The sequence below is a fragment of the Mizuhopecten yessoensis genome, unplaced genomic scaffold (assembly GCF_002113885.1).
Source record: "Mizuhopecten yessoensis strain PY_sf001 unplaced genomic scaffold, ASM211388v2 scaffold716349, whole genome shotgun sequence".
NCBI classification, from domain to species: domain Eukaryota; kingdom Metazoa; phylum Mollusca; class Bivalvia; order Pectinida; family Pectinidae; genus Mizuhopecten; species Mizuhopecten yessoensis.
Genome location: NW_018480072.1, coordinates 191,051 through 207,601, shown reverse-complemented (window position 1 = coordinate 207,601; position 16,551 = coordinate 191,051). Strand labels below are relative to the sequence as shown.

The following is a 16,551-nucleotide window of genomic DNA, read 5'->3' as shown; positions in this document are numbered from 1 at the left end:
CGACAGTCCAACATCGACCTGATTCCTTCACCGACTCCAGCATAGGAATGTACACATCCCACTGCCGAAAAGCTGGAGACCAAACTGATATGAAGCCGACCCTAGGGAACCACATCCGCCAAGGAATTCAGGTAATCGTGGAACCGAAGGAACCATCAAACCTGAATCCGCTCCACACCGACCAGAATGAATACCAACAGAGAGGCCTTCTCAAACTTGCTTTTTGGTCGAGGGCGGAAGGAGCAACCCCAGATCAGTTCTGAACCGATAACCGAGGAAAACAAAGACCTTGGATGGGAGAACCTCTGACTTCTTCCTGGAAGGGATGAACCCTAGGCGACACAAAACGCCAACAACAAACCTGTTGCTCCTGGACAGGGCAACTGGATCCACTTGGAGCAACAGGGAGACATCGAAGTAGATATGAGCATCTATCCTGAGACTGTGGAAGTGCCCCACCACTACCTGCAACAACTTGGTGAAAACCAAGAGGGCTGTAGTGCGGCTGAAGGGCGCAGCGCCAAACTGGTTAACCTTTTGTTCAAAAGTGAACCGAAGGAACTTCCTGGCTAACTTCCTGATAGGAATGTGAAAGTGTGCATCCTTCAGACTGATGGATGTAGCCCACATCCCCGGACGCACTGATGCAATGATGCGTTGTGGCGTTTCCATCTGGAAGTGCGGGGAATCATGACGATGGGCCTCCAAGCATTGGACTTCTTCTTCACGAGGAAGACCAGGGAGTGAAACCCTGGAGTCTACCTGTCCGGTGAAAGTTCCTTTATCGCGCCCTTCGTGATCATGGCCTGACGCTCCGACCTGAGAGTCTCCACCTTTCCAGCTTGTCTGTCTCATGACAGAGGTGGATCCCGAAGAAGTGGGATGCAGAGACCCTTGGATACATGCACAAGAGCCCAACTGTCTGAGGTGATTTCCTTCTACTTAGGAACGAAATGGGACAGCCGATCGCTGACTGGCAAATTTGGAAGGGGCCAATCTAGCCCTTCCCAAACTACAGTGACGAAACCTCCGGCGCCCGAAGATGTTTGGAGCGACAGCAGACAGTGGACAAGTGAACCCTTCCCACCTCTTGAAAAGGTTGTTTTGCCTCAACCCCTACGGGAACCCCTACCACGGGAAGAAGATTCCCGACGTTCCGACGGAGCATAAAATGGAGAGGCAATCTGATGCTGAGAAGTAGCACTCTAAGCCCTTTTCCTCCTACGCCTGGAGGAGCCAGAAGCCTGTCTCTTCCGGCCAGCGTCCTTGCCAGCAAAACTGCCCCGTGCGTCCTCAGACGCAAATGGGTCCAACCTCATCTCAGATTGACCTGAGGGAAGGACCCAGCCGAACAAATCCTCGTAAGTCTAGGGAGCATCCAAAAGAGTAGCCTGATATGAATTGCTCCACCGACTTGCAGTTCTCAGCCAGCAACGCAGACGTAAACCAGTCCCCATAGGACAGAACATGGAGAGCCAGCCTAAGGAGATGCTCCAAATTGGAGTGCTCATTAGGCCCTTTCACAACTTGGTCAACACACCGTCCCGGCAACTTATCAAGATCCCTCTCAAGGGAAACAGAGTGAGGGGCTAGAACTGGGTCGTGTATACGGTAAGTCTGATATCCGCAACTACAACTTGTAAAGCAGAAAGGGCAAAAGTCTTGCGAGCCCTAAGTGAGGGAGGAGGTAATGCCTCGTTCCTCTGCAAGAGACATAGCAGAGGCCGAAGAGGCCGATACTAGGGGAGGCAACATGCTCTGGAGGAGCGAAGTGCAAAGTCCTCCAGAAGCTTTATAACCACTGCACATAGAGTGCAAAATGAAGCAGAAACCTCTGGGGTAATCGGATCAACATCTGCCGAATCCACTTCAATCAGCGTAACCCTCTGAGGAGGAGTGCGAGAAGGGGAGAGAGACCGCAACCTACCCGAAAGAACTATAGGAGCCAGCAATAGTCCCTCCCTTGCAGCAGAAGCAGGATCACAAGAACCTGAAACCTGCTACAACGGAGGAGCCGACACAGAAGGACACTGGAAGTTACTGGTAGACTCAAACTCGGAAGTCCCCTGCTGCGAGAAACCCCAAGATTGCCCATAGGCAGTCGGTGGTTGGGGCGGCGCAGAAGACGGAACCTGTTGACCCCATTGCGCTCCATTCCCACCCTGCGAAAAGGTATGGTAAACCAGGGAAGGCCCTGGAACAGAGCCACCACCCTGATGCCCGAAACCGGAGGCAGGACAGGTTTGGGGGTTGGGGGGTGGGGTAGGGAACCCAGGGCCATCTACACACCCTCCACAATAAGCCTCACCTGGCTGACCTGGCCAACTCCACCCAGACTGACCTCAAAGTAAAACCAGCCCCAGCGGGAGCACAGCCTGCACGGGGAAAACCAAACGCTGCAGCGCTGGCACCTACCGTAGAAATGGCACAAGGAACAGAGCTGGGAGCACAGGTTTTCACACCAGTGCTCACACTACCGTAAAAACCAGCAGAGGCTAGCGAGGCCGAGGCATCATGCCAGGGGCAACATTGGGGATTCAGGGAACCCCGGGAGTAGACAAAACTGCCAGGGGCTGTTCTCCGACAACATCACCCTCAGGAGTGCAGCAGACCAGCAGGAGGCTAGCCAAAGAACCGTCTGAGGACACAACCTGGCTGGCCTGTTCCTCATTACCAAAGGAATGTTGGGCCACCTGCCCATCAACCAAGATTGGGGAGAGAAGGCCGCCCCCCTGTCTCTTAGTCACCGTGGTGATTGTGACAGGCCCAAATCCTCACCCACGACGCCTGACAAAATGGCAGGTGGGGTGAGAGAGAGGGCCGGGTCCAACAAAACTTAACTGTTTAGCCACGGCACCGGTACAGGCCGAACCCACAGAAACGAACCCAAGAGAAGACTTGCCAACAGCAGTAGAGTTCAAGCTGGTGTTCTTCGAGGGCTAAGGCCTAGCCTATGTCGCAGGGCTGCTCCAGAGAGCAAGACCAACAGGGCGGCCAATAAGGATGGGGGTCAGAGGCATCAAAAAGATGACCCCCAGGACAGCGCCTTTGCAAAGTAGGTGTATCCGTAATGTAAACACCGCAAACATGTGGTCGGAGCCTGGTCGCAAAACCGCGCAAAAAATAAAGCAAGATGCTTAAATAAACAAAAATTAAGTGACAGTATAAAAGGATACACAATAATTTCGGGGGTGGGGGGGAAGGGAAGCCTGTTTGTAGTTTGGAATCCCAAGGAACGTCAGCATAGCCAAACACGACCGTAAACACAGAAGGCTGAAGGAATGAAGGAATTATGAAGTGGGTACGTAGTATGGCATCGTGGCTGATCAATTGCGTGAATACTGTCGTCTGATTGGTGGGGTTTTCCAGGGGTTCTCCAGGGGGGAAAAAATCTTCATTTTACGTATGTAAAGAGCAAAGTAGAGTTGAAATATGCATTATAATGACTGGTAATGTATTTTGATATAGAAATTGAGGTTAGACTTTTTGGCTTTACTGGGGACTTCTTTGGGCCAATAATGGAACCCATTCCCAATTGAAAATATTTCATATTTATGCCCAATTCCCAAAATTTCATGGCACTACCACTAACCAACGTTAGTTACCAATTGTCCAGCTGATGAACTGCCAACAGCATGCACTGTATATAGGAGTTCCAAATTATGCAAACAAGTTGAGTTATCCTTTATAACTAGCGCACTTCATGGAATTGGTTTTTGTCCAGTTGGCATTCATATTGCTCTACACAAATCCCTGTGTATCCTCTTTTACTAGACAACAACAGGAACATGATGGAGGCATCAAAACAAGGGAAAGGCATTCATGAACCCCGCAAGTAAAAACAAAAACATGCAGTATCCATCACTATGTTTCTCGCAACAATTTAACTCATTCACCCCTTAAAACACATTTGAACTCTTCCAAACCAAAGGTTGGAATATTTCATTATGAAATTTTAGGAGTGAATGAGTTAATACACTGAATGTCGTCCATAATGGGAGGCTCGGAAATCCCACAGTTAAACATCAAGTAAAGTATGTTTTCTTGTAACGAATAGATAGAATTTATCTCCACACTTACAGGTTTGATATGCATTAAAGTTATGATATCTTCTCAAGAAAAATGTCAAAATTGTTACCAGTAATCTTGAAAAAATTGTAGAGTATGTCCATGCAGTTCCTATATGCTGCAGTAGCCCGAGTTTATGCACATGACTTATCCTTACCTTTGGGCCCATTGACCTAGATGTATGTTTGTGTAAAGTGATGTTATGTTGTGTAGGTTTCAAGTACAATACTACTGTTACTACAACCCAGTAGTACCATATCACAGGTCGTTACACAGTCCAAAAACTGATTAGCCTGACAATCTATTATATGTACACTTCTCATCTAGCTTGCCCTTCATGCATCCCTTCACCCCTGCCCTGTCATTACCCAAACATTACTCAAATTACATTTCCATACAGTTTAAAAAAAATCTTCCTTTTTTCAAATGTTTTCCTGATAGCTGAATTTAAGATTAATGGACTTCAATAATTGGCTCTAATATGGTAATTATAGTTTGAACTGGATGGTACAATATATATGTACGGTATCAAATATCTGTTATATATGTCGATAGCATTGTATTGCAAACTGTTGCTGCCATTAAATTCACTTACAGATGTATAATGCTTGATTATTAACAAAGAATATGATACTATAATATTTAAACTGCTTTCCATTCAAATTGACATATTTAAACTGCTTTCAATTCAAATTTTCTTGATGTCTTTGTAGAGTGATTCTAAACCACTTTGAAGAAGTAAAGTTTAATTAATTTAAATGTCCGTCAATCTTTATATGTTATAATGTCCCAATACAATAGGAGGCACGGTAGTCTAGTGGCCGAAGGGTTGAGGGTTGCGGGTTCGAGCCACGGCACGGTTCTGTGTTGTATCTTTGAGCAAGATACTTTACTCTGCTTGTTCCAGTCTACTCAGCTGTAAATGAGTACGTGGTTGGGCAGTGCTAGAATTGTAGAATGCTAACTGAGCGCCGAAATGGCAGCACCGGCTGTATGCTCCCCAGGGAGTTGAGAAAGATATTGGCTGGTTGCAAAGGCCCTATAACCACGGATAATAATTTGAGAACCGCTTTGAGACGACCTACAAACTAGGTTGTGATAAAGCGGTATATAAGAACCTCAAATTATTGTTATTACCGGTATTATTAATACATTTACCATTACCAGTAACTTCTGTTGTTTCTTCTTGCAACCATACCCTTCCTCTCCATGAACTGGACATCCATTTATATGTTAATGAAGGGTAACTATAAAGGGTAGATAAACATGTATTTTACAATGTAGAAAAATAATAACAACAAAAATCGTATTTTTTTTATTGATGCTGGAAAACTTTTAAAGAAGGAATGGGTTTATTACTGGGCACCCACCATATGTATATAATGTAAGGAAAAGTAGGGGGTGGGCCTATGAACAAGCATGGGTGTATTATGGGTAAAATATTATAATTATAACAGGAGGCTGTTATATAATTAGAGGATATGTCTTAAATGTTTTACGTCTTTCGTTGTACATTTTTATACAGACTATAAAATCATAAATGCTAGAACATTTCAGTCACTCATTGAGATTCGACAATACAGATGTGATGAAGCCTATCAAATTATGTTATCGACAAGCACAAGCAAAGTGATGTGATAAAACCGATCAAATTATGTTATCGACAAGCGCAAGCAAGTTGATGTGATGAAACCTATCAAATTATGTTATTGACAAGCGCAAGCAAGTTAATGTGATGAAACCTATCAAATTATGTTATTGACACTTCCTGTGTGAACACACTTGTTAGCTCACCTGGTCCGAAGGACCAAGGTGAGCTTATGCCATACCGTTGCGTCCGTCGTCCGTCAGTCGTCCGTACGTACGTCAACAATTTCTTTAAAACGACTTCTTCTTCTTAACCACTGATTGGAATTCAACTAAATTTAACTGGAAGCATCCCTAGGTGGTGGGGATTCAAAATTGTACAAATGGTGTTGCTGACCCCCCAGGGGGCTGAGGGGCGAGGCCAAAAGGGGTCAATTTGGCTATATTGCTTTAAGCGACTTCTTCTCTGGAACTAAGAAGTGGATATCAATTATATTTGACTGGAAGCATACCTAGGTGGTGGGGATTCAAAATTGTACAAATGGTTGGGCTGACCCCCCAGGGGGCTGAAGGGCGGGGCCAAAAGGAGTCAGTTTGGCTATATTGCTTTAAGCGACTTCTTCTCTGGAACTAAGAAGTGGATATCAACCATATTTGACTGGAAGCATTCTTAGGTGGTGGGGATTCAAAATTGTACAAATGGTAGGGCTGACCCCCCAGGGGGCTGAAGGGCGGGGCCAAAAGGAGTCAATTTGGCTATATTGCTTTAAGCGACTTCTTCTCTGGAACTATGCCATGGATATCAACCATATTTGACTGGAAGCATCCCTAGGTGGTGGGGATTCAAAATTGTACAAATGGTTGGGCTGACCCCCCAGGGGGCTGAAGGGCAGGGCAAAAAGGAGTCAATTTGGCTATATTGCTACAAACGACTTCTTCTGTAGAACTATGCCATGGATATCAACCATATTTGACTGAAAGCATCCCTAGGTGGTGGGGATTCAAAATTGTACAAATGGTTGGGCTGACCCCCCAGGGGGCTGAGGGTCGGGGCAAAAAGGGGGCAATTTGGCTATATTGCTACAAACGACTTCTTCTGTAGAACTATGCCATGGATATTGATCATATTTGGTCGGAAGCATCCCTAGGTAGCAGGGATTCAAAATTGTACAAATGGTGGGGCTGAGGGCGGGGCCAAAAAGGGGGCAATTTGGCTTTATTGCTATAAACGACTTCTACTGTAGAACTATATCATGGATATTGATCATATTTGGTTGGAAGCATCCCTAGGTAGCAGGGATTCAAAATTGTACAAATGATGGGGCTGACCCCCCGGGCTAAGGGTCGGGGCCAAAAAAAGTGTATTACTTAGAAATGGTTGAGATCCCCACCATATAACCATGGTATACAATTGCTGAGTATAAAGAGAAGAATGCACATTTGCTTCCAGGATGGCTATAGGGTCTGGCCCCACCCTTGGAGACATAGTCCCTGGGCCATAACTTTAAAACTGTTGAGATCCCCACCCCAAAACTATATATACAAATGCTGGGCATAAAAAGACGAATGCAGTCATGATATCAGAATAGACCCTGGGGTCTGACCGAACCCCTAGGGACCTAGTTTGTTAGTCACAGCTTGGAAACAGTTGAGAGCCCCACCCTATAACGGTATATACAATTGCTGAGTATAAAGAGATGATTGCACATATGCTTCCAGGATGGCCTTGGGGACTGCCCCACCCTTGGAGACTTAACCCCTGGGTCATAACTTCGAAATGGTTTAGATCCCCACCCCAAAACTATATATACAATTGTTGGGCATAAAAAGACGAATGCAGTCATGATATTAGAATTGATCCCAGGGTCTGCCCCACCCTTGCAGACTTAACCCCTAGGTCATAACTTTGAAATGGTTGAGATCCCCACCCCAAAACTATATATACAAATGCTGGGCAAAAAGAGACAAATGCAGTCACGATATTAGAATTGATCCTGGGGTCTGGCCACAACCCTAGGGACCTAGTTTCCGAGTCAAAGCTTGGAAACAGTTGAGATTCCCACCCCATAACCATCCATAAAATTGCGGGGCATGAAGAATCTAATACAGATATGCTACAAGGATTGGCCTTGGGGTCCGGCATATTCCCTTGATCTCATTCGAAGAATATTTTGCCATGATTGCTTTGGTATCCAGGTGAGCGATACAGGTCCTCTAGGCCTCTTGTTTAAAAGTTCCAGTAAATAAACATCTTTGGTAAAGTGAACTATACATGTATGCACCCTTAACATTCAGTGGAATATAACAAAATCCAAATCAAGTATTCTTACATGATGGGAGGCAAGTTGTCATCGAAGGCCACATGTGTTAAAGACCTAGGAGTCTGGATATCGGATAAACTTAACTTCTCCCACCATATTAAAAAAGTTGTCAAGAAGTATGCAAATGCTTGGATTTGAAAACGTTCATGTAAACATTTTAAAAACGTATCAGTAATAAGGTCATTGTATATAAGTTTAGTCAGAAGTCAATTGGAGTATTGCAGCGAAATCTGGTCACCGCACCATATTACTTTTATACACCAGCTAGAATCAGTACACAGACATTTTTTAAAATTGTTGTGCTTTAAGGCAAATTTTAATTTCCGTAGCCATTCTTATTCTGATATATGAAAACATTTTAATTTGCCTTTTTTGGAAAGCAGACGACAATATCTAAATATTTGCTTCCTTGACATGTTGTTATGTTTCCTTGAAAAGAATTTTGATTCGATTTTTTTTGCAAATGTTATTGCCCTTTGTTCATTTCAGTATTTGATTTTGTCCGGATATTTCCTCCTCCTTTTTTCGACCGATTTCTTTGAAACTCGGTAGGTTTTATAATCATGATATATAGTTGTTTCTTCAAAAAAGAAATTTGATTTGACTATCTTACAGAAGTTATTGCCCTTTGTTTATTTCTAGAACTTGAATCTTGTCCGGAAAACTCCTTCTACAGTTTTCTATCAATTTCTTTGAAACTAGGTAGGCTTTATAATCATGATATCAAGTTGTGTTTAATGAGTTTTAGACTAATCTTTTGATAACTTGTTTTTCTCAAACTGTTAGAAAATTAAAGAAAATCGAACATTGACTTTGTAGTGAAAGGTGAGATTTATAGCATGCTAGCTAGCCAAGAAAATTAAAGAAAATCGAACATTGACTTTGTAGTGAAAGGTGAGATTTATAGCATGCTAGCTAGCCACTCTTAAGGTGATTTGAATCTTATTTAAATGCAAGATAGTATATAACACTATATGGCATTTGATGGGCGTATATTGTTCCGCCCTGCGGTACTCTTGTTACCATATGTATTGGGGATAGGACTTTATTAAGTTGAAATAACTTTTTGTCCGATCCATTTGTATCTTTGTACAATAAAATATATGTTTGAACTAAAAACAACATTTGTATGTTGTGTGTTTGTAGAGGAGAGTGGAACTTTTGTTAACAGTCTCAACTCAAGTCCTTTAGGTTACAACTTCACAACCTCAGAATATTATAACCCAAAATTCTACCTCAGAATATTATAACCCGACATACAACCTCAGAATAGTATAACCCGACATACAACCTCGGAATATTATAACCCGACATACAACCTCAGAATATTATAACCCGACACACAACCTCAGAATATTATAACCCGACATACAACCTCAGAATATTGAAACCCGACATACAACCTCAGAATATTATAACTCGACATACAACCTCAGAATATTATAACCCGACATACAACCTCAGAATATTTTAACCCGACATACAACCTCAGAATATTTTAACCTGACATACAACCTCAGAATATTATAACCCGACATACAACCGCAGAATATTATAACTCGACATACACCCTCAGAATATTTTAACCCGACATACAACCACAGAATATTATGACCCGACAGACAACCTCAGAATGTTATATATAACCCGACACACAACCTCAGAATATTAGAACCCGACATACAACCTGCGAATATTATAACCCGACATACACCCTCCGAATATTATACCCCGAAACACACCCTCAGAATATTATACCCCGACATTCTACCTCAGAATATTATAACCCGACATTCTACCTCAGAATATTATAAACAAGATGCTTGATTGTGTACATACTTACTGTGTGCAGAATAAACTCATAAGTGATTAAAACATTAATACCAGAAAATCAATACAAAAAAATCTCCCCTAGATATCTTATATAGACTTAAGGGAATTAAGTTAAAAATTCAGCAAGTTTTCAAAACCATTGGGGAACCAGAGAATTTGTCAAATATTTGTGTGTTGCCAGTGAAGCAAAAATAACATAGAGATAACTCCCTGGGTGGTGGCATCTGGACATTTGGTTTCTACTAAATAACTCTTTACCCTTTCACCACTGTAGACCATAATGGACTCATCCATATCAATGCATGGGAGAGTCTACTAAAGTTGCATAGGGGTGAAAGGGTTAAATGAATATTTATTTTCATGTACCTAATGCTTATACACATACCTAAAGTATCAATTAACCGCAAAGTTCATTTTTTATCCAAATCTGAAAATCAACAAAAGCCACCAGCAGGCAGGTCCAATACCATTGAGTTCTTGTTAAATTAGTTAATTCAGTAAAATTAGATAACAACTCAATTACCCAGGGCTGGCACCAACTGTTGTTGTTTTGTAAAAGTATGAATTCATATCTGACACTGTTTGTATATAGTGTGGTTTAAATAATTGTATATGAGTGTGTTCCTAATGAACCCTTTTCAATTATACTTGTGTGTTATTTATCCATGCTGTTTGTGAGAGACAATTGGCCAATTAGCCTACAGTCTTATTATTATTGAAATTTGTTAATTAAATTTGAAGGTTGGTCATATTGAAATACAAATGTATGTTGTAGTGCCTTGTTTTGTGGTATTGAAATAAGGAAGAACCTAAATGGTATAGAAGTGTCAGGTCATTGTCGGTGTGTCAAATACATATACAAGGCTAAACAAAAATTGTAGGTCCGTTTCCTGTTTTTGACAGGATGTATATTATAAGAAGGGCATTATCTGCAAGCTGGCTGGCTGTCTGTCTGTCTGTCTGGCTGGCTGTCTGTCTGTCTGTCTGTCTGTCTGGCAAGCTGGCTGTCTGTCTGGCTGTCTGGCTGTCTGTCTGTCTGTCTGTCTGTCTGTCTGTCTGTCTGTCTGTCTGGCTGGCTGGCAAGCTGGCTGTCTGGCTGGCTGTCTGGCTAGCTTGGCTGTCAATGATGTATACATGTAACGTAACTTTCTTGCTATTTCACCTTTGTTTACCAAACTTGCTACACTGAGTTGGAGGTAAAAAAAGTTGGTGAGGAAACAGAATTATATTTTTTTGGCATCTAAACTATGAGCTGATGTCCGTTATATGGAAGCACAATTACTTTGTTCTGTTATTTGAAAGAGGTGAATACTTCAAGCTGACACAGCATGAAAGGTACGAACCATCATAGGGCTAGACAATATAAGGGTAGCCTGATAGTCTGAGACTAGTGAAAAATCCAGCTGGACTAGTGATTCTAAAAACTACTTGCCTGAATGACTAGTCAAAATCTGATATTACTTTAATTTTCATGTTGAATACAATTTTCATGTTGAATAAAATTGGGTTAGAAGAATTTGCATGTGGACTTTCAAACTACCAGCCGAACTGACTAGTGGTTTATAAAATTAATGTCTAGCCCTGCATCAATGTGGTTTGTCAGGGTAAGCAAGAAGTAACTAACATTAACTGTATCTCTGTCTATTTTGACAGATTTAGAAGAATGAAGGAGAGGCCCAAAGCAGACCAACATGCACAGACCTTACAGCCGCTTCATCTTCCCTTCATCCTGTCACAGCCTCTACACGCTCTACACCCTGTAAGTACATCTACTGGTATTATTAGCTCAACGGGTCCGAAGGACCAAGGTGAGCTTATGCCATACCGTGGCGTCCGGCGTCCGTCAACAATTTCTTTAAATGACTTCTTCTTAACCACCAATTGGAATTTAACTAAATTTGACTGGAAGCATTCCTAGGTGGTAGGGATTCAAAATTGTACAAATGGTGGGGCTGTCCCCCATGGGGCCTGAGGGGCGGGGCCAAAAGGGGGCAATTTGAATTTATTGCTTTGAGCGACTTCTTCTCTGGAACTAAGAGATGGATATAAACCATATTTGACTGGAAGCATTCCTAGGTGGTAGGGATTCAAAATTGTACAAATGTTGTGGCTGACCCCCAAGGGGCCTGAGGGGAGGGGCCAAAATGGGGCAACTTGGCTTTATTGCTTTAAGCGACTTCTTCTCTGGAACTAAGAGATGGATATCAACCATATTTGACTGGAAGCATTCCTAAGTGGTGGGGATTCAAAATTGTACAAATTTTGTGGTTGACCCCTCGGGCTAAGGGGTGGGGCCAAAATAAGTTTATTACTTGGAAATGGTTGTGATTCCCACCGTATAACCATAAAAACAATTGCTGAGTATGAAGAGAAGAATGCACAGCTGCTTCCAGGATGGCCCTAGGGTCTGGCCCCACCCTTGGAGACAAAGTCCCTGGGTCATAACTTTGAAACGGTTGAGATCCTATCCCCAAAACTATATATACAAATGCTGGGCATAAGGAGACGAATGCAGTCATGATATAAGAATAGAACCTAGGGTCTGACTGAACCCCTAGGGACCTAGTTTCTTAGTCACAGCTTGGAAACAGTTGAGATTTCTACCCTATAACCATATATACAATTGCTAAGTATAAAGAAATGAATACACATATGCTTCCAGGATGGCCTTGGGGTTTGCCCCACCCTTGGAGATTTAGCCCCTTTGCATGTATTTTGCATACTGTTGGTCTGATAGTAGATTACACTTGCTGTTTCAGGCTAATCGTTTAACTAACATTCATATAACTTCTTACTACAGCATTATACATTGTGTCACACTCTCTACACAATGTTAAATGCTGTAGGTCTACCTTTATGTTTTGCGATGTCGATAAGGCTTCAAAACCTGCTGTCCTCAATTTTCAAGAGGGCTCAAGCTCCTCAGGTTTAAGTTCATTGGGCTCTGCTGTGTCTCTTCTCAAAAAAAGGTTTCCAACCATTGCTGTACATAATCTTGAATGCATGGTGAATGTGGCTGAAATGCAAAAATCTGTTATCTCCTCAAAATATTTCCGTCTGCTCCACATCCATCAAAAGTTGGTATTTTGGGGCTAATGCATGGTGTTACCTTTATTTTCATCATCAATAGTTTATTCATGGCACAATGTTTACAGTGCAGCTAGCAGCACACAAAGTGCCACTAGTGGCACTGAATCCTTCACAGTTTTCAGTATGAGCAGGTAGCAGCACATTAGTACCCATATTTAGTAAATGTGCAGCTAGCAGCACATAAAGTGTACGTGTCCTGGAATACTATGTGCAGAAGGTTTGCAGCTACTGGCACAGTTCTGCACTTGTCATTTTTCTGTCCACTGCATAGATTTTGGGTGCTCGCAAGGTTGCAGCACATATGCTGCAACTTTGCTGCAAACTCATCTTTCCATAAGGGCACTTACAGTTATTTCCAAACAAAATTAAGGGGAGGTAACTGTATGTGTGAAAAACTACATCTAAGAGTTTTGCTTACTTTGGGAATGGGATCCTTAGTGAAAATTAAAAATATTGCATGCAGAAAGTTACCATCTCCTGGATCCGCACCGTACTAAATATATAGGTATAATACAAGGGAATAACAACAAGTCTGATTTAATTGTTTTAAAGAGTTGAGGGATCTATATACAATCGGTATAATTTCTATACTGCTTTTACTTGAAAACAACTTTTTATGATTTCTGAAAAATTTACTGTTTTTCCCTTTATCAAACTTTGATTAGCTCTGTTAAAAATGAGGTACAATGCGCTTACATAATTACAGACTTTTCAGACTCTACCAATTTTTAAACAAACTAGCTGTCTTCCAGTGTGTGTACTTTTAGAAAAATGGTTATATAAGAATAAATTTTCCTTAGGAATTGATCTGACATTTTGTTATTTTAACATGCAGAAACTGTCATAAATTATATTTTGTTATCATATCTGAATAAGAGTCGGCTTTAGCCAAATTTTTCATGCGCTCTTGTAGGGGAGACTACTCTTATTATAAGTCTCATCAGCACAATTAGTCATGTAATACTATGGAAACTAGGGGAGACTACTCTTATATGCTTCATTACTATCAGGGAGATTGGCTAAAATAATCCTCATTAAAAACTTTGGAGATGAAATATGAAGTTGAAGCATCTAGAAGACTTTCCATAGGAATTAGCTATGTGGAAGTCTTCCAGCAACTAAAATATAGCAATTATATATAGGTTCTATGGAAATTCTCATTTCTAGATGCTTTAACATCATATTGTGTATTAATTTAAGTTAGGGTATAAATGGGGGTTCGAATTTGAGAAGGAATTACAGGTTATTATTAGATAAATCATAAAGCTTACTAAGGTCACTCACGTGAGCAGAAATTTCCTTGCACAAGTTTGTGTTTTCTCACATGAGGAAATCATTGTAAATGTGCATAGAGGTAGGCAATTTCTTTGCTAACATAATTAACTTAATATGCATACCTTTCTAACTTGTTTCTGATGTGTGCTGCTCATTAATGAGCTACTGATGTAACTGTTGTTATATATGTTATCATGATGTAACTATGGTTCTATATACTACCATGATGTAACTATGGTTTTATATACTACCATGATGTAACTATGGTTTTATATGTTACCATGATGTAACTATGGTTCTATAAACTACCATGATGTAACTATTGTTTTATATGTTACCATGATGTAACTATGGTTTTATATACTACCATGATGTAACTATGATTTTATATGTTACCATGATGTAACTATGGTTATATATGTTACCATGATGTAACTAGGGTTTTATATGTTACCATGATGTAACTATGGTTTTATAATTTACCATGATGTAACTATGGTTTTATAATTTACCATGATGTAACTATGGTTTTATATGTTACCATGATGTAACTATGGTTTTATATATGTTACCATGATGTAACTATGGTTTTATAATTTACCATGATGTAACTATGGTTTTATATGTTACCATGATGTAACCATGGTTTTATATGTTAACATGGTTTAACTATTATTTTATGTTACCATGATATAACTATAGCTTTATATAAATATCATGTTGTAACTATGGTTACATAATAAATTGTGGTTACTATGGTTTTATATGTAACTATGGTTACATAATAAATTGTGGTAACTATGGTTTTATATGTAACTATGGTTACATATTTAAATTGTGGTAACTGTGGTTTCATGCAGCCAAGTTACCTCTTAAAGTTGATACTTACACATAGAAAATCAAAATATCCCACAAATGTGACATTAAACATGTAGAACTTGTATAATTGATCTAATCAAAATGTTCTGATATTTCTACTCCAGTGCTTTTTCTTTGAAAATCTGAGCTATAAGTTCAAGATAATTGCAAGACATTAATATATTTATTGACTTGAGAATAGATGTAGGCTGTAAAGTATAGGAGATATTGTACAAACATAGTTGGGTTGTACCTGGGATGATGAAATGTTCTTTTAAAAATCAAGTTACACTATTTACTTCCCATTGATTTTTCAATGAAGTCAAACATCTGAGCAAACAATGAGCGATTTATGACATGAAAAATACTTCATATTTAAAGTAGGGAATAGTTTTGAGAAAAATGATTACTTTAAGTAGATGGTTAATGGTTCTTTGATGTGGCAGCCTTGTCAATTGTACACTGTAATGAGATCTGGTTATAGTGCATGTTTGTTCCAGTGACTTGTTGTACAGTTTTAAGTTTGCAGACGCAACCATGTCAGTTTTAATAAATATATTTGTATTGGTGGCTAGAAGCATGAACATTTTCCATATTTTAACCCTAGAGGAATAATTTTGCAATCAGAACAGGTGAAAGTAGTTTTGTTTTTCAGACTTTGAAGTTTGATAATTTACACTTAGCTGGTTCCTGGAGCAGAAGTGACAGTGTGGAGCCGCCTCCCAGGGAGTTAACATCTCTGACGTCTTAAACGTAAATTTACGAAATAGTGCTCTAAAGTAGGGGTCCAGAGGTTATACCTACTGAGGTTAATGGGTCATCTTGTGTCTGTTAGATCACCATGATAAAACGGGTCTTTTTTGACTAAAGGAGATTGTATGTGAAGGAGGCTTTGATTGGTCTGAATGCCATCTAGGATTGATGAGGACCAGAAGGTAAGCTGCTGCATTAACAAATATTTCTCCCTATAACACTTGATACACTTCTTTTTAGCTCACCTGGCATGAAGTGCCAAGTGAGCTTATGCAGTTCGTCGTCTGTCCGTCTGTCCGGCGTCCGGCATCCAGCGTCAATATTTTACTTTAAACGACTTCTTCTTAATAACCAAAAGGCCTAGGGTGTTGATATTTAGCCAGAAGCAAACTGGGATGAAGGGCTTCAAAGTTTGTTAAAATTAATGACCTTCACCCATTTTCAAGGTCACAGGGGTCAAATATGTTAAAAACTTTAAACATCTTCTTCTCGATAACCAAACTGCCCAGGGAGATGTTTTATGGCCAGTAGCACACTTGGATGTAGGGCTACCAAGTTTGTTCAAATGAATGACCTTCACCCATTTGCAAGGTCACATGGGTCAAATATGTTAAAAACTTCAAACAACTTCTTCTCAATAACCAAAATGCCCAGGGTGATACTATTTGGCCAGTAGCATGCTGAGATGAAGGGCTACAAAGTTTGTTCAAATAAATGACCTTCACCCATATTCAAGGTAACAGGGGTCAAATATGTTAAAAACTTT

At 40.6% G+C, this 16,551-nt stretch overlaps 1 protein-coding gene across 6 annotated transcripts in view; it reads left to right on the top strand.

Moving 5' to 3' along the window:
• The window catches only part of LOC110443511 (dual specificity tyrosine-phosphorylation-regulated kinase 4-like), a 143,163-nt gene that overhangs the window by 26,034 nt on the left and 100,578 nt on the right, over positions 1-16,551 (top strand). For all 6 annotated transcript variants that reach the window (XM_021487773.1, XM_021487772.1, XM_021487769.1 and 3 more), the window contains one exon: positions 11,463-11,568. In XM_021487773.1, coding sequence (XP_021343448.1) covers positions 11,463-11,568 — 106 coding nt within the window. The remainder of the gene's footprint in view (positions 1-11,462; positions 11,569-16,551) is intronic.